Raw genomic sequence first — 22,642 nt, forward strand, 5'->3', positions numbered from 1 at the left:
TCTGCCTTTAATCAGCACAAGAGTGAAGTAATCATTCTTGAGACTTCTTGAAATAGACACAAACCAGAAAATTTTTCATGTTAATATATATTTTTGAGTACATTCCATTCCATTCCATTCCATTCCATTCCATTCCATTCCATTCCATTCCAGGGACTGCCAACCCTTGAACTCCCCCTAACACAATTGTAGTGAACGAAAGATACAGAAAGAACTTGTTGACTCATGGGTGATGGGACAAGAGAAAAAAAGGGAAGGTTAAACAGCTGGCATGGGAGAGGAAAACAAACCCCTCAGATTTACAGGGGACTTATCAGGTTACTCCAGCCTGCGTATAAGGGCATGACTGTTTTTATGGCTAAGGCAAGTCAGGCTCTGGAAAGCTTCAATGATGCAAAAACAGAATTGATGAGTGGTGAAAGTGAGGACTAAAATAGCATAGAAAGGGAATTCCTGGATAGGAAAATTTCAGAAAGTTTAGAGATGAGAGGCAGCAAAGGCTGTGAAAAGGAAGAAAGATAAGAGGAGAAAGGACCAAGAGTGGAGACAGGATATAGTGTCACCGCAAGTGGCACCTGCTGTCCAACAACCAACACTACTAGTTGCTAAGATGCTTACTCTGTAACGCTGCCCACACCAAGGGAAATTGCTTCAGCTATTTATTGCCCAGAACACTTTATTTCTAAAGGTCTTGTTCAATTAATGAGCTCCGAAAGGGTTGCAATAACTGGAGATATCCAGATTTCTCTTATTGCTTATCAGCAAAATCAGAGGAAGAATCAGGCACCATTAATGTGGATATTTCAGCTTATGTTAGTCTTCATTAGAGGCTTTAATCTAATGATTTAAGCAGACATCAGCTTTGGAGAACCACTTTTTGAAAGCAAACTTAATTCATGTGTGCATAATCTAGGGTCAGAAACATCTTTTCATATGGAGCTTTCATCTCCAGCATATTGACAGCATATTGACTGCATCTCAGGGACACTAGAACATAGCTTGTGTTTCCTTTGCAAGGGTATCAATGTGTTTCCAATTGATTAATATGGAAAAAAGCAGAAGGGATAAAATTATATTTCATTTGTTTCTTAAGAAAAAAAGTATCTTTAAAAAAAGACTTATTTATTTATTTTTATTGGAAAGTCAGATGTACAGAGAAGAAGAGAGACAGAGAGGAAGATCTTGCATCTGCTGATTTCACTTCCCAAGTGGCTGCAATGGCTGGAGCTGTGCCAATCCAAAGTCAAGGCCAGGAGCTTCTTCTGGATCTCCCACATGGGAACAGGGTTCCAAGGCTGTGGATTGTTCTTGACTGCTTTTCCATGCCACAAGAAGCTGGATGGGAAGTGGAGCAACTGGGACACAAACAGGTGCTCTTATGGGATTCTGGGGTGTGTTAGGAAATGACTAGCTGCTAGGCTACTGTGCTGGGCTCCCAATATTCTGATTTTTAAAGATACATGTAGTTCCTGTTATTTATTGCTTTTGTTGCCCATTGGAGGTAACTAGACTTACCCATTCCTGGATAAGACCTAGTGCTTCCCTCTAGTGGTTTTCTTTTGACAAACTTATACCTTGATCAACAAAGCCTTGAATGATGTAGTTCCTTTGGGTCTCCCATTCATGTCCACCCTGCCCCTATGTCTTTCCTAAACTCAGCCATCTTCAGCCATGAAGGACTGCTTTCAACTTCCTCAGCATGCCCACCTGTTCACATTCTCACTATCTTTGCCCTTGTTCTTCTCTCGGTTGGAAGCCGCCTCCCGAAGTTCTTTGTACCACTGACTCCTCATTCTTCATATATCTGGTCAAAGGCTTATTTCATTTCTTCTTTTAGAGAGGTGTAATCTGGCCACTTTGTCAAAGGGTTGTTTAAGGGTGCAGATTCATCACATCTTCTATGACTACTCCTGCTGATTAGAGGCATAGGATAGCCCATCTTGGGTTCAGAGCTCTCTTTCTATCTCATCTAATGGATCCCTCTCGGGAACTGGAAAGCATCCACTCAATGCCAATAGCTATGTCCCTGCAGCTTCATCATTTCTCTGGGATGTTCATGGCTTATTTACATAGGATTCAGCAGTGCAGGCAGTCAAGTTATGTAACCTGGATGCAGAGGTCAGGCCAAATATCCATGAGTTCTGCTCCCTGAAAATGGCGATCTCTATGTGTTCAAGGCCAATATATGACAGAAAGACATTCTGCTTGTCAATATCAAAAACCATTGGTGAGCCTCCTCTGAAAGTGGATTCTGTGGCCATGCCCAGGAAGTCCTCATGCATCAGCATTTTATAGCTCTGACCCAGTCCATTCCCAGCTCCAGCTCTTGTGTGTACTAGCAGGTACTGCAGGCTAGCCCACTTGACTCCCCCTGCATGGCCCATCCCCACCCAAACTGCAGCTCTGATGTGTAACTGAGGGCTATATTTAAATTTTTTGATGAGAGGAATCAATTTTTACGTGTGATGCGTATTTAAAGATAGAATACAAAGTATATCACTGAAAATAATGTTTCTCTTTGCAAGATAAATTTAGTTTTAGAATTACAGAAAAAATGATGAAAGTATTATAGAATGTTTTCACAAAATCCTCCACTCTAGAGATTTTTCTTTTTCCCTTTCTTTTCTTCTTCTCCTTTTCCTTTCCCTCTCCCTCTTCTTTTTCCAGATAATCTGGGCACGGTACCCTAATGAGGATTCTTCAGATCTGATGTTAACTATCCTGTTAGATAGTGTAAATTACATGACGTTCTTTTAAATAATATCTTTGGAGCTGATATTTGCCATGGTGTTTGAGGCACCAACTGGATGCCTGTATACCTTGTCAAGGTTTCTGGATTCAGTCCCTGGCTGGGCTTTCTGCTCATGCGCAGTCTGTCAGATAGCAGGTAATGGCTAAGGTAGTTGGGTACCTGCCATTCCTAGAATGGGATATAAGCTTCTGGTTTCAGCCTTTGCCATTGCAGGCACTTGAAGATGAGGCTGGCAAATTGGAAGCTCTCTCTTCACATCTCTCTGTGTCACTCAAAGAAACTGATGAGGTGAAAAAGCCAAATGTAGAACTGGAAAAAGGTCTGTGGAGGTTATGGGGAGGTTGACTTGAATGGAATTTTATCCACTGGTTGTACTGTGGTACAGGGTATTTTTGATAAACTCATTTGGAGGCAGCGAAGAAAGGGCAGTGAGCAGGACTCATCTGGAACACCAGGACAGCAGGTAGGGGTGCAGGAGGAATGGGTTGAGGGATTCCATCTGAAGGTGAGTTCAGAATGGCTGTCCATGCACACTGGTACCCAAGACTTGCCTCGGCATTTTTTCTGTGGTATAATTCTTATATTTGTCAGCAATCTTAGGAATATTAATCATTTTCAAAAGTTTTCTTTTTGCTTGTAGAATAAGACAGTTTCAATTCCTGCTTTGGTAGAGGAGTTCTGGAATGAGGTACATTGTCAGAGAATGCTAGAAATTAGTCATTGTCTGGGCAAGCCAGAGCTGGTGTCTGCAGTAAGGAAATTCACGGGGGAAAAAACTGAATTTTCTCTAGTGATATGACCTGAGGCTTTTATTGGTGCTGGAAGTAAAAGGGATTGCCTCCTGAAATCTGAAGATTGTTGGGAAATTCAGGATGCATTTCTTGCTCACCTTTAGTATAGTAACTATTAAAGATTGAGAATCCAAATGTTAGGGACTAGAAAAGTTTCAGAATTCAGATAGTTTTGGATTTTGGAATATTTTCACACACATAATGAGATAGCTCAGAGCTGGGTTCCAGTCTAAACATGGAATTCGTTTGTTTCATATACACCTTATCTACAAGGCATAAAGAAAGTTTAATACAACATTTTGAATAATTTTGTGCATAGGGGCTGGTGCTGTGATAGCAGATAAAGCTTCCATCTCATATTGGAGCCAGCCTGCTCCACTTCTGGTCTAGTTCCCTGCTAACACATGTAGGAAAGCAGTGGAAGATGGTCCAGGCATCCACATGGGAGACCTGCAAGAAGCTCCTGCCTCCTGGCTTTGGTTTGACTAACTCTGGCCCTTGTGCCCATTTGGGGTGTGAAACAGCAGATGGAAAATCTTTCTTTCTCTTTCTCCCACTAAAACAATTTCTACATGGATCAAAATTTCATTGTAAGGCAATTTTTACTTTTGGTATGTCAGCACTCAAGAAGTTTCACAGACTTAGAAGCACTTTGAATTTCAGATGTTTGGATTATGGATGCTCAACCTGTAATAATAATGGGGAAAACATATTAAAAATAGTAGTCATACATCAATTTACATTTTTATTCATAATTGAAAAGAATACTCTATTACTGCTAATTATTGTAAATTTACCCAGAAATAAAGGCTCCAGAAAGACATAAAAATTTATGTAGTTTCTAATAAATAATACTTTTTGGTCACTTCAGAATATGAGTACAATTTATAGATATTATCTGAACAAAAATGTAAAAAATTATTGTCAAAATAAGTCTTATTAGTTGTTATATATGAAAAGAGACATTTCCCACCCCTGTCCCAATAGGCTACTCCAATCATTTAAGATAGTTCCTGACAGCAATCGAACTCTTTCAATTAACTGACCTGAAAGCTCAAAAATCTTTAGAAAAGATGTTGATATGCAGTGAAGTCACTGCAAAGTGTCATGGAACTGCAGAAATTCACATGAGTACAAAATGTTACTCAAGATTTTTACATTTTGTTTTAGTGTCAGGGTTGAGAGCTTGGTTGCAAATAATCTAAGATTTACTGAAAATTGGAAGATTTTACAAAAAAAATTTCTGCTGGACAAAAATTAAAACATACAGGTGCAGAAACAGACAATAGGTGTTACATTTTTGTCTTTCTTTTACCAACAGATCCTTGCCTTTGAAATATAATGAACTACTTTTGTACTTCTAGAATTTTCCATAAGATGGCAGAGTTGGTATCACAACTGTGAGAATAAATTCACTTTCATTCTTTAGGTCAAAGTAATAACTAGAAGTGAGAGTCATTCTTAACATATAAATATTGTTATCCTGCTTTCACATGATAGTAACATCTAGTTTGTCAGGAACAATAGCAAAGAAACAATTATGTGTTCATCTGCAATGGTTTTATAGCTCTGGGGGACCACTCTGAGTGCTGCCTTTGTTCTTTCCACGAGTTTCTTTAGTTCTAGTTTTTCTCTATTTTATTTAAGAACTAACCAATCAAATTGAACGCCAAAGCTCCATTCTCTGCTCATTGCAGATGTACAAGAAGATGTCTGTTGGTTCTGCTGAAGCAAGTAGCAGTCCTGATTGTTTCTATCTTTAATGCAAATGAGATCCTTCTGATTTGCTTTGGTGTGTTAGAAATGATTAACTGCAGTGACTGTTACTTAAGTCTGCAGCAGCATGGAGCTTGTCCCTTCCATTTACTTCTTCATGCAAAGTTACACCAACACACATGACAAAGAAGAGAGTGCACTCCGGGCCCTGCAGAACAGGTGCTGGGTGCAGAGGCCAAACCCAAGTAAAGAAACATATCTCCTGCCTGAAAGTTGTTAGGATTTCTGCTGTAAGCTTCTCAATGGCAAAAAGAATGTGCTTACTTTAGCACCTGCTAAACTTCTTGCCTAAAGCAGATGCTCTGTAACTGGCTGTTGAATGCGTAGGGTGATGGAGGAAGGCTGTAAGTGGGTGCTTTTTCCTTCTGGGGATGCCGTCGTTTAGAATGAGAGTTCAGCATCACCCTTTAGGATCAGGCAGGTGTGGAGAACATTCAGGCATTTTCCCCAGGACCAGGAAGATTAATTCACCTCTGCAGGACTGGACTGTGAGCTCCATCAGGGCAGATTCTTTGTTATTACTTTGCTTTTTGTTGCTAGTGGCCACACTGTCCTCACAGTAGTAAGCCCTCTCTGGTGGTGTTTTGAATGGCAGAAGCAGCAATCACAGCACAAGATGCGGGTTGAGGGAAGTCAACAAACCCTGTCTCACCAAAGGAGCTGATGTGCTAAAGATAAGGTAGCCTTTTACACTGTTTACACTAAGATTTCCAGAAGAGTGTGATAACCCTGGGTGTTGTGAGGTTGATACACCAGACAGCAAGTCAGACTCAGTCATGAATGAGGAAGAAGCATGTACCAGTTTGATATGACACTGTTTTATAGGAGTTTCTCTACTGGGTGATGGCTGCCCAGGGCACTGGAGACGAGGGGCTGGTCTGCTCCGGACTGGCACGTCTCCCAGGCTTCATTGATAACCTAAACTCATGATGATGCAAATAAAATGCATGACAGTTGCAACTCAGATAACTTTATTTAAATTGAGTGACCTTAAAGCTGCATTCAGATTTAAGACCCTTGTTACAAAAATCACGAGCATTTCTAAGTAAGGCAGAGGTATTTCTAAGTTAACAAGATCAGATTTGGCTTTGGACTTTAAATGAATCGTACAAAATGACGGGAAGAAGGCTATTTACAGGAAATATCTACATATGTACTCAGAAAGTTACACATTTGGTGAAAGGAAAGGCTCCAGGACATTGGCTTCTCAGAAGCACTTCTCCAAGAGCTCAGTTTATCTCGGGTTTCTCATGCCTAAAATCCTTCTCCATCCTCGATCTTGGGGGCCAAGTAATACTTCAGATGTCCCATGTCAGCAATTTTATTTATTTATGTCACATATTTTAATTAATTGGGAGAATTAGAAACAGATATCCTTTTTCCAAGTCACTTTTCATTGATCCTAAAGCTACACCGTTGATTTCTGTTCAGTAAGATAGCTCAGTTTCATCTATTGGAAAATGTTTTCCTCATACACACGCAGATGTATAATATGTAGTTTGAGAATCCTTTCTATTTGGTTTGATTTTCCTTCAAAACCTTCGTGGCAAAGAGTAATGGGAACAATGCAACTCAAGCTCACATATTTCAGCCTGGAACAGGAGGGGCCACAGGAGCCAGTTACATCACTGACCTGGTGAGATTCCAGTTGACCAGTGGCGCACCTGAATGGACATTCCTTACATAGTTGGGACACAGACGGCCCCTTTGCCCTCCCACGTGTCTAGAGGGGTATAAAACTCCTCCACACGCATCTCAGATGCCCTTTTCACCTCCCTCTTCCTTCCCCTCTGTGCAAAGGGGGCCCAGGAGCGGATTTTCCAATAAAGCTTCCATTAGGGCTCTGAACAAATTGCTGATATTATTCCACCAGTGGGCGGGCAGTCGGTGATCATCATCCAAGAAGACACAAGCAAAGACAAGACAGAAATATGACAAAAGCCCCTAAGTGGTGATTATCCGAAGCTCACACCCAAGTAGAGGGAAGGTGAAAACGTAGTAAGCCAACACAGCAAGTGTCTTTCCTGAGTTCCCCTGCAGGTGCCAAAAGGGCCAGAGAAGCCCAGATGAAAAGACTGTTTCAACTGGGACTCGTTACAGCTCATGGCCCCCAAACGTAGAGGAAATAAGACTGGACTGAGAATTTGCGCAGCAGACCTGAAGTTGCACAGAGTCCAAACCACTGCGGCAAGCATCTGTTTCTCAGGCTCTAGAGGGCAGATGGAATTGCTGGACTCCTTCACAATGCTAAAATCTCATGTTTTAAAGAAAGAGTTCATCTTTGTACTAAGTGTCTTTCTTTCAAACATCACACCAGAAAAGAGTCATTTAGGATTTATCACTTAAAGAAATAGGTCCTGTGGAACATTCTACATGCCTTTGGTGTATTTACTGAGTTCAATATCAAGAAAATTATGGGGAAGTTAGACAATGCAGATGACAAGATGCTTTAAAATCAACAAATCATGGAAATTTAAGTTTTTTTGGTAGCAGGATCGTGGGTACCAAATCATGCATGCACTTGGTTCTTGAGTTTTAGGTTCAATTTCCAGAGATGGAAAGGTAAAATATATACTGCAGAATTACGGGAAATATAGCAGGGTGTGGGATCATCAGTTTGCATTTCTTTGTTTCTTAGCACAAAAATAAGAAGGAAACAAGATGAGGAAGAAATTTCGATTTCACAGACTTCTAGACTAAAGTTCTTTCAATATTAAAATGTGTATATTTTGTTATGTAATATTAAAGTAAATGGAAAAACTATTCCAAGACAATAGAATAATTTGTCTTTTTTAAGAAAAAAGTTTTATTTATTTTTATTGGAAAGTCAGATATACATTGAGGAGGAGAGACAGTGAGGAAGATCTTTCATCTGAGGATTCACTCCCCAAGTGGCCACAGTGGCTGGAGCTCAGCTATCTGGAGCCAGGAGCTTCTTTTGGGTCTCCCATGTGTATGCAGCATCCCAAGGCTTTGGGCCTTCCTTGACTGCTTTCCCATGCCACAAGCTGGATGGGAAGTGGGGCCGCTGGGATTAGAACCGGCACCCATAAGGCATCCAGGGTGAGTTCAAGGCAAGGCTTTTAGCTGCTAGGCTACTAGGCCGGGCCTTCGTGCAGTATAATTAGTCTTAACTCAACTCTGTATTTCCCCTTTTACTAAAGTACAAAGTCATTAGTTTTGGTTGGGCACAAAGTTATCAGGAATAAAGACTACGGGCCCTGTTCAGTAGCCTAGTGGCTAAAGTACTAGCCTTGAATGTGCCTGGATCTATATAGGCACCGATTGGGTCCTGGCCACTCCAGTTCCCTTCCAGTCGCCTGCTTGTGGCCTGGGAAAGCAGTAGAGATTGGCCCAAAGCCTTGGGACCCTGCACCTGTATGGGAGAAGTAGAAGAAGCTCCTGGCTTCTGGTTTCAGATCAGCTTAGCTCCAGCCATTGCTGCCTCTTGGGGAGTGATCCAATGGTTGGAGGGAAGATCTTTCTGTCTGTAGATCAGATTTTCTGATGAGAATAAATAATAAATCTTTTCAAAAAAGAGTAAAGACTACAACTCAGCATTTTTTCAGCAAAATTTGGAGTGAATCAAGTTTTGTCCAATGGAATGTAAGTGTAAGTAATTGATGTAAATTGTGAGAAACGTGTTAATGAAGGAAAGCCTCCCTCATTGTTCCTTTTGCCTCCTCCTTGGTGGACTGAGATGAAGACCACTGGAGCCTCGACAGCCGTTTTGAGTCCTGCTATGATTGTGAGATGGATGCCTCGTAGGATGAGGCAACAAGAGACGAAGAGCTGGGAACCAATTTCTAATGAATTCTCATCCAAGGCTTCGCTGACTGACTCTAGAATGTTGAACTATAACGAGACATTGACTGCTATTTGAGTCATGATCACTCTTGTTTTTTTTTTTTTTGGCATTTTTATGTAAACCTAAACCTCAGTCATATATGCTGGTAAGGCTGTCTGCCAAGGAACATTCTATGAAAAGAACCAGATAGGTTTTCGTTTTCTTCAAATCTATTTTTTTGGGGAAGGAAAAAGTAAAAACATGCATTAAGTGAAAAACTAGCCAATGTTTTCAGTCAATGAAAGAAACAAGAGTGAAAGGATTGGATATGGGTATAATCTAAAATCTAAATTAAGTAGACTTTTTTTGTAGACTTTTGATTGTGATTTCTTTTTCTCTTCCCACCTTCTTTTCTTTGTTTTCAACTTTGTCTCTTCCTCTCCTCTTTTTACCCCTCTTAGTACGTAAGTTCCAGGTAGAACACACCATTATATTCCTTTCCTGTTTCAATTTTAAAAATGTGCAGCCGTTAAGATGATTCTTGCCCTTTATATGAATGAAGTTCAAAGAGGTCCATGTCTCACCTGTCACCATTTCTTTTGAAACACCAGTATTTTTGAAAAACCTCTTGGAAATAAATTTTTTTTTTCTAGCTTTTAGTACAGACATCAAGTTTTTGTTATTTTTTTTCCCCAGGCAGAAGAAATGATTTTTTTCTTACTCAGGCTTTTTCCCTCAGGCAAAATCTTTTGATCATTTTACTTCTCTCTCTTTCTCTCTCTTTTTAGAATACTATAATATCATGTACTATTAAAGTGTCAGAGATTAAGTTTTATTTTCTTCTAATATGTAGAATATATCTGTTTCCTTTCTTATTCATACACTATTCAGCTACATGAGATGTAATTTCCTGAATTAGTTCCACTTTTGGGCATAACAGTCTTAAGGTGTGGGCCTATGTACCACAAATATTTGAACGTGACTTATGAACATATCAACAGATCCCTCTTAAGTTGGAAGAAAAATTTTTAACACTTTAGACATTCAGTAATTCTGAGTTTTATTTTTTAAACCCTTTATCTGAATTTACTCCCATTTATTTCAGCAACCCATTGGAAGAAAGTAGATGCCGCCTTGAGCTCAAATGGCAACTTAGCATATGCACATTTCTCCAAGTTATTTATAAATTAAGTAAAAAAATGATGAATTTTTGTCTTTAAAAATGATCAGCCTGAATGTGCATTCCATAGCAAACCTACAGTTTGAGACACAATCAATTTTTAAATTAGATGTAAAATAAAGATGCGTCATTTGCAACACAACTCTTTTCTAATTTGCAAAGACTGAAAAGAGCGATCTTTGTCTTTATTTGTCTTCCAATTTTGCCAAGAATCATGGTGGTTTTCTTCAGCCATGTCAGGTACAGTTTAGCTGTTTCTAATGAAGACAAATTCCTCTAAATCAGGAGTGTCCCGTTCATTGAGTGAAACAGATGGGAGCCTGGAAACGTTTTTGAAACAAACAGGCTGACTACCCTATTTAGGTCTATAGAAATAGACACACCTTTTTTTTTTTTTTTTTCTGAAGGCAAAAAAGGAAAGAGGTTAATATTTTTCTAGGGCAGGGTGTTATGTTGTCATCAAAACAAATAAGTTAACCTCTTCTCAGATTCTAGACTAGTGTGGACATGGTCATTTTATTTCCTGCCTCATGTTGTGTGGCAGGTAGAAGGCTAAGGTATTGGAAAAACCTACTTATTTAGAGATTTTTCCTATAAGGCAGTTGATATATTTCTGATTTGAATTGTTCCATACCTTAAGACACTGTCCTTTGCCTGGGATTTCTCTAGCTTTCCTTTTAACTCCTTGGTTTAAATTTTGTCACTTTTGAAACAGTGAGAAGCTCCCACACATAAAAGGCAAACTGAAAAGCATCTCAGCTTCCCGTGGAGCCACACAATGTCCCCAGAGGACACTTAAAGAAGGACACATCATTCCCACAACATAGAACGCAGTCTGGTCAAAGTTTATAAGATCCAATGCCAAGGTGACTCAAAAAGGAAAAGGCATTGGCTTGAAAATGTCCCTCTGTGTTCCAGTCAGCACTAGAGGTTAAAAGGAAGCGAATGTCCTATGTCCTACCTTCAGTTTTACAAGGACAACTTTTCACAAGAACGCGTAAGCCCAGGGCTGTCTTGTCTCTGAATATGATAACATTCTGACAAATGAGTATTGAAGGAGCTAGTGCATCAGTGGACAAGAGAGCTATTCACAAGCCAGAAACACCTGGGCTTGTGTCTAATCTCGGAACACCAAGTGGCAGACCGAAATCCACAGTGCTGTCTCTCCTCTGTGCCTCCCTCTGGTTAAAAATAACAGAAGAGAGAGTCCCTGACCTCAATATTATTTCTTCTTAGGCTTTCCTAGAGTTGTAAATAACAGACCAAAGTATACCAAAACACTGTGCTAATGTCTTCTTTCTTACTTTTCTTAGTTTTACTAGTGTAAGAATAATTATTCAAAGAATTGCTAACTGCACATAAGATAAGAATTAATGAAAGCCTCTGTGTGACATCTGTGTTTTTTGGGGGGTCATAAAAGTTTTTGTATTCTCAAAGTGCATCGTCCTGAAAGTGTAGATGATGGCCGCAATGCAGGATACTAAAATCATTTCTGCTTAAGCTTCTTCTTGTCGTCTGTTTGATTAATCCCAACAGAGTACAGCCTGAGATATGTGTGCATTTCACCTTGCTCTGCCCAGACATATGATTCCATAAGGAGAAGCCAAGATACGGCGGGAACAGATGTGTAGTGAACATGTATTTGTTGGAAACCTTGCTGGCTATGCTGAATGTAGAGTGGATTCTTTGACACAGGAGGCAAAGAAGCAAGTAGGAGTGCTCACTCGTCCAAGTGTCAGCTGTAACAGTACTGCATGGCACTACTTAGATTGCTGGATAATAGCAGGTGTAAGAAAAACAGTTGTGTATTTTATTTTATGCCTTTTTCTTGAGTGAGCAGAGCCTCTAAGGAGTGGCCAGAGCAACCAGAGGCAAGAAAGAAAACAGAGAGAAAAAAGAAGAGGAGACGTAATCTAATCTGTTTCTGATCACTGGCAAATTTTCTAAAACTTTGAAACTATCACTGGGGATTGCCAGAATTGGAGATTGAGACAGTTATGCTTTAATTATTGAAGAAAAAAGTAAAAATAGGAACATGTCTACATTGAGCATTCATAAAAACTACTTCAAAGATTTTTTTTTTTACTATAATTATTGCAAAGTCAGATATACAGAGAGGAGGAGAGATAGAGTGGAGGATCTTCCGTTTGATGATTCACTCCTCAGTTGACCACAATAGCTGTTGCTGCGCCGATCCGAAGCCAGGAGCCAGGAGCTTCTTTCGGGTCTCCCATGTGGATGCAGGGTCCCAATGGTTAGGGCCATCCTCGTCTGCTTTCTCAGACCACAAGCAGGGAGCTGGATGGGAGCTGCCGGGATTACAACTGGCGCCCATATGGGATTCTGGTGTGTTCAAGGCGAGGACCATGCTGGGCACTTATGTGAAAATTGAATCCTCAAATCCATTGCTTGCAGTTAGACATGATCTAAGTGTTTTCAGTGCATTTTACATGCATGTACAAATTTACATGAAGATAAAATACAAACAAAAGTTTGGGTATGACTATCTTTTGAAGTGTTAATCATGTTTTTATTTGTGTGTGTGTGCGTAGATAATGAAGTGACAACTTAGGATATTTAAATGATTCTGTCTTGTTGATTTTCTACATTTTTCATGTTTAATTTCTTTCAATAGTAATAATAATAATACATATTAGTTATGCTATTTGCATGTAAAAGTTTTATTTTTTTAGTTAAAATTTCAATTTTTAGTCAGCATTATTTCAGATCAATTAAACACAAGTGGTATTTTCCAAGCACTTCTGAGGACATACAATAACATGTTCTTTCTGTGGGGTGTTGTGATACTTGAACAGGTAGAAAGAGCTCCAGGTAGGGTCCTACTGTACTAACACTATTAATAATTGCCTGTTTCAATCTAGAGAGCTGCTTCAAGTTTAGATAATATTTTGTTTTTATTCAGATCCTCAACTTACCTCTGGGAATTGTAGTTCCACTTTACAGATTCCCAATGAGACTGTTAAATATGCCTTGATAACAGGACACCAGACTATCTATCATTGTCTATACCTACAATGCCATGATACATTAGGTAGCAAAATGGTGGACCTGTGACTGTTGTCAAAGGACGATACTATTACGATAATATGGGTGAAACAGTTGGCAAGGGTAAAATAGGGGAGGTGGAGGTGGGAATCTCTTTACCTACAAAACATATCATGGAAAATAATAATACAAATAAATACGAAGAAAGAGAAACTCCAGTGCTGGGAAGTCAAATGCCATCGAGGGACATGGCCTGGAACCTCAACTTTTGCCCTTTGCATTCTCTTTCCTTTATAGATTTTGTCCCTCTGTACAAATCCAGGTCTTTGAATAAGTGCACCAAGCCTGCTGTGCTTGGACTCCCTCAACTTGGCTTTCACCATCTCTGAGCTCCCCGCCAGTTTCTCTTCCTTGTGAAGCTGGTTTCAGTCAGTAGGATGCTGAGTGACAACAAGTCAGTGGGTGGCAGTTGACTTCCAGAGGCATAGAGATGAAACAGGCTTGCAGAAAACCTGGTGGGGTTGTCATGAGTTTGGAGAAAGCACGGCAAACTTTGCTGGATTGAGTGCTGACTTTTAACTGAATTTCAGGACATCTGTGGATTCTAAAAAGGACAAGAAATGCACGACCTTTACACACCTATAAAAGTTTGCTCTATTTTGGTGGTTTATGAATTGAGTCCTTAGGGATACATGAATCAAGCTCATAGCTGTGTTTTCAAGTGCATCCTCTGGAACAACTTTGTGACTCTCTGGAAGCTTCATTTTGTGTTGTCACACTGAGTGAACAAAATTTATTGCTGCATGAAAAATAGTGATTGATGGATAGGAAAGCAACATTGTTACAAGAGTATGTGTTTTGTATTGAAGGCAAAATTAATGATGAAAAATCAGCACAGTTGTTGTCTCTGGAAACTGACTGGAAATGAGAAGTAGGACATTTTCCAAAGTGATGGAAATATACATTATTTTGATTGAGGCTTTGATTACCTGAGAGTGTATCTTCCTCAAATCTAAGCAAGTTGTGTGTGATTTAGCACCTGTCATTTTAAAGGAAGGAAAAAAAAAAAACTTTGGTGTGTTTTCAAGATGGTCCTCATTTTGATAGAAAATAATGTTTCCCATAATTTTGCATTTCTATAATAAGCATTCCCATAAAGGGATAGAAAAAAAGAACATATGATGTAGTTTTAACATAAATATATTCCATAGAAGTATTTATAGACAAAGCCACAGTGGTCTGGTGCTCCTTTTGCATATCCTAAGAACGACTTTCCCAGATGCAGATTTATGGCTGTGGTTTCTCCCAGAAGCCCATGGGTTGTATGTTTGGTGCTGGCACCAGTGTCAGGAGTGGGATAAAGAGTAAAACATATGGACCTCAGAGACACCTGTGTTTCTTCTAAGGGGGAATGACTGTACTAATAATTTCACTCTCTTATGAAGCCATGACACATGTATATATTTAGTTTTCAAAGTACAGAAGAACAGGGTGTCATGCATGAATCTAAAACATTAAATTCTCATAACATTTTTCTGGGGTTTGAAAAGTTGAAAACAAAGACTGGCTCCAGGTTTTGTCTTACAGTGTTGAAGCAATGCTCTACAATTAGTCTGAAAGCCTGTTTTATTATTTGGATCTATGTGTCGGCAGTAGCAGGGCCTGATGACCACAGGCGGTGTTTGCCACCACAAATCCATAACTTCATGGTCAACAATATACTGACTTAGCACTCTTACAACACAAGCCAATGCTTCTCTTAGAATTGACTGCGGAACGTCTTACAGATCTTCATTGTGCATGCCTCACATTCAATATTGTTAAAAAATTAAAAACCATTTTTTCTTTTACAATTTACAAGTGTTCATATAAGAAGAAAATTATTTTAAAAATACCCACCCAAGCACCTAGTACTCATCTAGTGAACAATGCTAACAATACCCAAGCTGAGTTCTTTGAACTCTGACTCAGAGGAAGGCAGGGAGGCACAGTCCATCCTCAGGAAGGAACGGGATGCAGGTTGATCCACCGAGGTGAGGTTCTGGCTGTCAGTGGTGCTTTGCTCCCTAATTCAAGTTCAGCAGCCGCAATTCAGGGTCAATGTCATTACTTATTTCGACCTAAAACAGAAAATACAGAGCGCTCTTAAAGAACTTCAAAACTGAACATGGAAATATGCTTCCCACTTATAGCCAGGGCTTTTGAAAAGTGAAAAAAGCTTCTGAGTGGGTGGTGTCTGACCATAGTGGTAGGAAAACTAGAAATCTGAGCCTTTTTACTTTCCAGATCAGGGTAAGGCAACTGGGCATGACTATCACAGTGCAAGACTGCATTGCTGGGAGAGATGGGCCTACCACATAGTGTGGGGTGATACGCACTGCCACTAGCTGTCTTAGGTGTAAAAAAATAACAGAAAAGAACAGTATCGTGCCACCAAATTACTGGATTCACCACTGTGTTGATCTCTTACAGTAGCACGTTGGTTAACTGTTCAAGAATCACCCTAATCTGACTTTCATGTCACTTGACCATTCACGTATGTCTTTTGCATACATCTCATTCAATGGAGGTTAACTTAATGAGTCAATCAGAGTAAGCCATGGTATCAAGGCAGTTGATCAAACACTAGTGTAAAAGCACTAAAAACATATGTTTAAGAAGACTTGAATAAGTAGGCCTCGCCTAAAACATGTGACCCTCCAATGTGAGTGTATGTCATCTGATCAGCTGAAAGCCTTTACAGAGAAGGATTGAAGCATCTGGGGGAAGAAGTTCTGTGTCCAGATTGCCTGTAGATCTAAGCTGCAGTCTCAAGTTTTCCCCAGGTTTTTGATTTGCCAGCCTGTCCTGCACATTTTGAACCTGCTGTTTCAAAATTATAGGAGCCAATTAAAAAAAAAAAATCCTCCCTCTCCTTTCATACACATATAACTTACTGCTCTGTTTCCGTAGAGATCCATGGCTGATCTATCTCCAGTCAGTCTTCTTTCCACACACACTTATCCCATACCAAGCCAGGTGCCTTTGGAATGTGAAGGCCCTGGCATATACTTCTCACAACTTGAAGACAGTGTCTTTCTGCAGCATAGCTGCCATGAATACGTCTTTATGAATGCTGTAACTCCCACTGTTCCTCTTATGTCAAAGTCTTAGCTGATCCAAATTGTATTCATCTTTGAAGGCTCATTTGTGCAGATTTCTACTACACCTTAGCCATATTATTTTCTTATCCCATCTATAACAACTCATGTGCTACCTGCTACTCCTCATGTGGAATCAATGACTTCAGTTTTCATGATTAATTTTGCTCCAATTGTTTCACTCATCGTTTTTCTCCATGAACCTGAATTATAGACATTATGAACAGGGATTGTTTCACATTTATTTGATGATACCCATCTAGCAACTTCCACTAATCCAGTTCAGTTACTCCATGGACCTTTCAATCATAATTTGAAATAATTGAAAAAATTTCTAGTTTTCTAGTTTAACTTTTTAGCAGCCATTCTTCTTTCTGCAAGTCATGTTTCTCCTGCACATCCCAGTAACTGGAGTCCATCAATTCTCTCCTTATTTCTCTATCATCTCTTCTTAACTCTTCTATTTCTCTGTGTTTGAAGGAAAGCCCAAATGTCTATCAGTTCACTACTTCACATTTTAATATGTATTTAATCAGGAACATAAATGGAAGGTATTGCAATAGTGGAATTTTACAGTTTCACAAAACCTTTAAGGTAGAGAAAAGACTCAAGTCCCTGAAATACATTCATTCCTTAGTGAAGATAAGTAATAGGGGAAAATTTATTTTCTTTGTTAACAGTGGTATTGATGGGGACTTTAGCGAACTTGTGAGTATCATTACATTTATTGCTAGTGCCAATTCTGATTCTAGATAATTTGAGGACAGAGATGGATGATCTCTCTCTCTCTCTCTCTCTCTCTCTCTCTCCCTTCTATGTAAATCTGGCTTTCAAATGAAAACAATAAGTATATATTTTAAAGCAAATAAGAAAATGGAGCAGCTAGAACTCAAATTGAGTGATTTGGGATACTGGTATTGCAAATGGTGAATTAACTCCCTTTCCAAAGCACCAGTTCTCAAGCAAATGGAACTAAAAGATGATGCATACAGATGATCATCAAAAAGTACGTGGAGACTGCATATTATAAAAAAACTTGCTGGGTTTATTCGCATCAAAGCAAGTCTACATTTTGATTTTATTTTGCCATGTATTTTGCGAAGTACTCTCATATTTTCTGCTTCTGGGGTTTAGCAACATGGACTGCAAAGTTGGGGAGCAGGCTCAGTCTGTTCCTTTGATACCAGATAGAGACATTGGGAAAGTTATTTCCAACATTGGGAGGTGCCTTTAAGGTGCAAGTGAGGAAATGAGTGAAATGCTTTGAGAAGCTTTGAAGAGAGGTCGCTGGCAACTCTGCATTAGTGTTTATTAGCAGATTGATCTTTTTTTTTTCAGTTTTTTTTTTTTATTGTTGCTTACATTGTATTATGTAGTACAGTTTTATAGGCGCTGGGGATTCCCCCCTCCCCTCCTATACCCCTCCCCCCATGGTGGATTCCTCCACCTTGTTGCATAACCATAGTTCAAGTTCAGTTGAGATTCATTCCTTGCAAACACATGCCTAGCATAAAGTTCAGCGTCTTATTGTCCAGATAAGTTCAGTGGCCTCTTGGGGAGACCTTCTATGGTCTGAAGATAGGTCTAACAGAGTAAAGATCCGGTCAGTTAAAAGCCCCAACAAGGCCTCAGTATCATTATACAACATTATGGAATTAATTGACATAGTATTGGGTAAACAATATGTTAAAAATAATGCAAGTTCCATTCTTCGAAACATCTGGGTTGAGACAGTATCAATGACAGGTTCAAAAAATAACAAACAACCAAACAAAAACAGATTGATCTTTAAAAAGCAAACATAAGTTCAAAAATATTGTGAATGAATGCATTCATACCTTTCCTTTAAGCAAGAGAAAAATTGGGCTCTTCAAGTTTCATCTACTCACAAAAATTTTGGCTGAAGTATTTTAAAAGTAATATCAGGCATGGTGTCATTTCATGCACTTCTCCATGTGTCTCTAATGTAATGATTCCTTCATAGGAGACATTTACCCATGTCTTGAGACAGTTGGCTTATCACACTTTGTTAGGGAGTGGTGCTGCTGATGGCTAGTTGGGAGGATCAGAGGATGCTGCTAAACATCCCACAAGAAGGATAGACTCACCAGGAAGATTTATTTGGTTCAAAGTCAAGAGTACAGTGATAGAGAGATCCTTCTTCACTGGTAATTTTTTTCTCGAAAAATATATTAAAACACTTATCAAAATTAACTTCTTATTATCATTTAGTATTCAGGCCATATTTCTATTTCCCCAGTTGTCCAAAACAACATCATTATAATTGACTGGTTGAAAATCAGATTCAAAGCAATATATGGTAATAATAGATAGCTTTGATATGAATTGAAATATATATATGTGTATATATTTAACATAACGTTTGGTTTAAATTCACTACTTTTACTTTAAAAATCTGAAGGGCATTTTTCTTGAAGATAAAATAGAATGAAGTTATATGTACTGGTATTGTTAATTACTTTTTTGAGAAGTGGACCATATCCCTACACCTCTGGGAAAATCTGTCACCAAGAAGAGTGTTGAGAGTGCTGGAAAGCGGAGGTTTGACATCCCCCTGGAGGGCACCAGTCACAGACTGGCTTTATCACTTAGGAAGAGGATTCATGAATTTTACAAGGGCGCAAGAGGATCAAGATTTACTCAAGTCCAGGCTTAGAGTAAGGTGTTAACATGAAGACACTTGGCCAGGACTGGGCAGATGACTGATTTTGGCCATGGTGGTCACAACAGATCACTCAGTGTGCTGACAGCATTGTCCATAGTGAGGTAGTGTACTTTCTTTCTAGCAAGGAAAAAGTGAACAGACTGGCCACAATCATGCTGAGTGTGACCTGTGCAAGTCACATAAACATGGTTACACATTAGAATGTACTCTTTACAGCAAATTTAGAAATGGTTATATGAATTTCTTAGGAGAGGTAAAAGTTATTAACACCAATAACAACAGAGGAAGTACTCCAGAGCTAGGGATGGCAAAAATCCTAGTAAATTCAGCACTGTGCTAAGGAAGGCAGGCATGCAGGTAAGCCCATCTGTTAGGATAAGAAAGCGGTGCTCAGTGCATCATCGTGGTAGCACCCTTGAGAGCCTGGATGGGTACCTCTGTATGTGCCTTCCATTTCCATAGAATTTCATGCTTAATAATGGCTGTGAGCTGAACTCAGTCATCCACGGTGAACAGAATTTTATGCAGCTGAGCAGTCCATTTGTTCAGATATATGTTTAAGTGTGCAAGCCAATTAAGGACAAATGAAACAGAGTTTTATCCTTTTATTCATTTTTAGTTTTTTTTTTTTGCAGCCACAGTTTGCTAAAAACATGGTGCTAGTAACTGGCTTGACATTTCAAGAAAGAAAAGGACTTTTTGGAAAGTAATTCAGAGAGGATCTGGCCTTGCCTCAATAGCTTACATTCTTTTGTTTCAAATCCCACAAAGGCAAATATCCGTGGTACTCCAATGTACCTATAATGTGGGATCCTGAAATAAGCAACATCACTGCAGTTCCCCAGCACTTTTTCAACCCAGCTATAATGAACAATTTGGGCTTATAACTGCAATGATAAATTAGAAGCAATATTAACTATGCAAGGATTTAATAACTACAGCCTAATTTTCTACAATTTTTGCATCTTATTCAGTTAGTCAAAAATTTTTGACTTGTATGTTTTTCTTTTCAAAGATGTATTTATTTTATTGGAAAGGTAGATTTACAAAGAGAGGAGATACAGAGAAAGATCTTCTGTTCACTGGGTTATTCCCCAAGTGGCTGCAATGGCTGAAACTGAGCCCATCTGAAGCTAAGAGCTTCAGGAACTTCTTCCAGTCTCCCACACAGGTGCAGGTGTCTCAATGCTTTGGGCCATCCTCCCCTGCTTTCCTGGGCCACAATCAGGGAGCCAGAAGGGAAGTGCAGCAGCTGGGGCCCAATTGGTGCCCATATAGGATCCCAGTGCTTGCAAGGCAAGTACATCAGCCATAAGGCTATAACACTGGGCTCAATTTTTAAGCTTAGATACTGAAGAAAAAGTCAGATTTTGAAAGCACATTGTTCTCCCTCTCCAATCCCTAAACACACACTCACTTTTGAATGCTCCTGCTTGCTCATGTTTGATCTGGATGCTGTAAATGTAAATGGCCTTGTGCCAACATTCCTATGGGTATATTAACACAGATCAACTGATCTCAGGAAAGAACAGATACATGTGGTCACCTCTGTTTCTTCCCTACTGACAGATACCCACTGAGGGCGGGTTTTCTGCTACAGATGTAGAATAGGCAGAGAAGGTGCAGCATAGAGTTGGCTACAGTGCTAGCATGCAATAAGGACTGACCTTGTCCGTCTTCCAGCACTTACTTGCATCAGCAGCCACTCCATCATCAGCAGCTACATAGCGTGATGCATTTTTGTGAAGCAAAATTAGCCTCCAGTAAAGGCAATCAGACAAGCCAAGATACCAAAGAAAAGACATGTTCTCCTTTGGAGGCCTTAAAAAAAAGGTCCCCTAACAGCTCAAGCTCAGCTCTTCTCATCAAGTTTTTCTCAACTGGCGTTGTGGGGCTTCTTCCTCATGGAAATTTTGAACATAGCAGATCTGGGTCCACTTCTGTTGCATAGCTCCGGAATTTAGCTGCTGTCTTTCTTTGATAAACTACCTCGGTCTAATTGTTTTTGCGCTGAGAGTGACTGCCACATAGTGCTTAATTTTCTCACTACCCTAACTATTTTTAGGGAAATATACCAATCATGATTTTGACAAGCTTTAACTCAATTGCGTATTCTACTGTTCTTGGAAATGCTACGTCTTTCACAGCTCTCTGGGTTTATCTCATGCTAGCTGCTTTTTTCCTTTTGTAACTCTTCTCTCCTATGGTACTTCTGTCTCCCCAGGAAGCCAATGTACATTTGTCTGCTTCAAAGTGCCTGGTGACCATTTGTTTTTGTTGCTATATTGAGAGCAGTGTTTGCTTTTTGCCTTACAGAAGGTGGAATCAGTGAGTGAGAGCAGGGACAAGGGACATACTGGGAGACACCCAGGCTATAGTGACAGTGAGTCACACTTTCTCCCAGATAGCCATGGCAAGATGATGGATACTGTTAAACTATTCCTGACCTGTGTGTCACATGTTTGCTAAAGAAACCAGATAACAATCACTGAAAATGTTTCTAGCTTTAGGCATGCTGAATGCTGCTTAGGGAGTGATTGTCTAACCTGTCAGTTAAAATGTCCATGTTTCTCGTTGAAGCATATGAGTTTGCTGCCTAGCTCTGGCTCTGGACAAGTTCCTGGCAATACAGTTTTCTTGCTAGTGCATTCCATGGGAGGCAGCATGTAATGATTCAAGTAACTGAATCCCTGCCACCTAAGTGGGAGGTTGGACTGAGTTCCCATCTTCCAGGTTCAACCCCAACCCAATTCTGACTGTGTTGGCATTTGGGAAATGAAGGAGTAGATGGGAGCTCTCTCTCTCTCTCTCTCTCTTAAATTAGTTAAATGAGAGTGAGGTGGTTTATATGGTGGTTCAACAGTTGCTGAAATTCTCTCACATCCACAGTAGGAACTTTCAGCTGTTGTCTTGAGCTTCGGCTTCCTTCTGTGTTTGCTCACTTGAACTGACAGCTGTGTAAACACTGGTGTGGAGGCTCCTCAGCTTCAGCTTTGTCCTCTGGCCATGCAAAGGATACACCTGCTTTTTTTTCCCCTCCAGATTTTTATTTTTCAATGAAGGCTTAGAGTTTTTGGAGCATGTCTAAGCTTATAGAAAAACTGAAAGGAAAAGAGATTCCTCACTTACCTCCTACCATAACACATGCACCCATCCTGTCATCAACAACAGAACGCACCACAATGGCACATTTACTGCCATTGGCAAAAGTACACTGAGGTATCATAATGCTCACAGTCCACACTTCGCATTAGGGCCCACTGTTGGTGTCGTGTATTCTGTGGGTTTAGACAAATATATAAGGGCATATTCCTCCACTGGAATATCACACAGAATATTTCCACTGCCCTAAAGCTTCTCTATGCTCTGCTGATGTAGCCCTCCATTCCCCCATCTCTGATGTTTCTAATGTCTCTCTCTTTTTTTTTTCTGGAATGTCATATAATTAAGATTATATGTATAACAGTCTCTTCAGTTTGACTTCTTTCTTTGGGTAATGTGTATTTATCCATACATTTTCATGG

The 22,642-nt window shown here is 39.7% G+C and overlaps 1 protein-coding gene across 1 annotated transcript in view; it reads right to left on the bottom strand.

The window, feature by feature from the left end:
- Positions 1 to 15,358: 15,358 nt before the first annotated feature.
- The window catches only part of NKAIN3 (sodium/potassium transporting ATPase interacting 3), a 246,115-nt gene continuing 238,831 nt past the window's right edge, over positions 15,359 to 22,642 (bottom strand). Inside the window, exon 8 of the mRNA XM_040993241.1 lies at positions 15,359 to 15,412. Coding sequence (XP_040849175.1) covers positions 15,359 to 15,412 — 54 coding nt within the window. The remainder of the gene's footprint in view (positions 15,413 to 22,642) is intronic.

This window comes from Ochotona curzoniae, unplaced genomic scaffold (assembly GCF_017591425.1).
Source record: "Ochotona curzoniae isolate NIBS_2020 unplaced genomic scaffold, NIBS_Ocur_1.0 contig_1071, whole genome shotgun sequence".
In the NCBI taxonomy this organism is placed as follows: Eukaryota; Metazoa; Chordata; class Mammalia; order Lagomorpha; family Ochotonidae; genus Ochotona; species Ochotona curzoniae.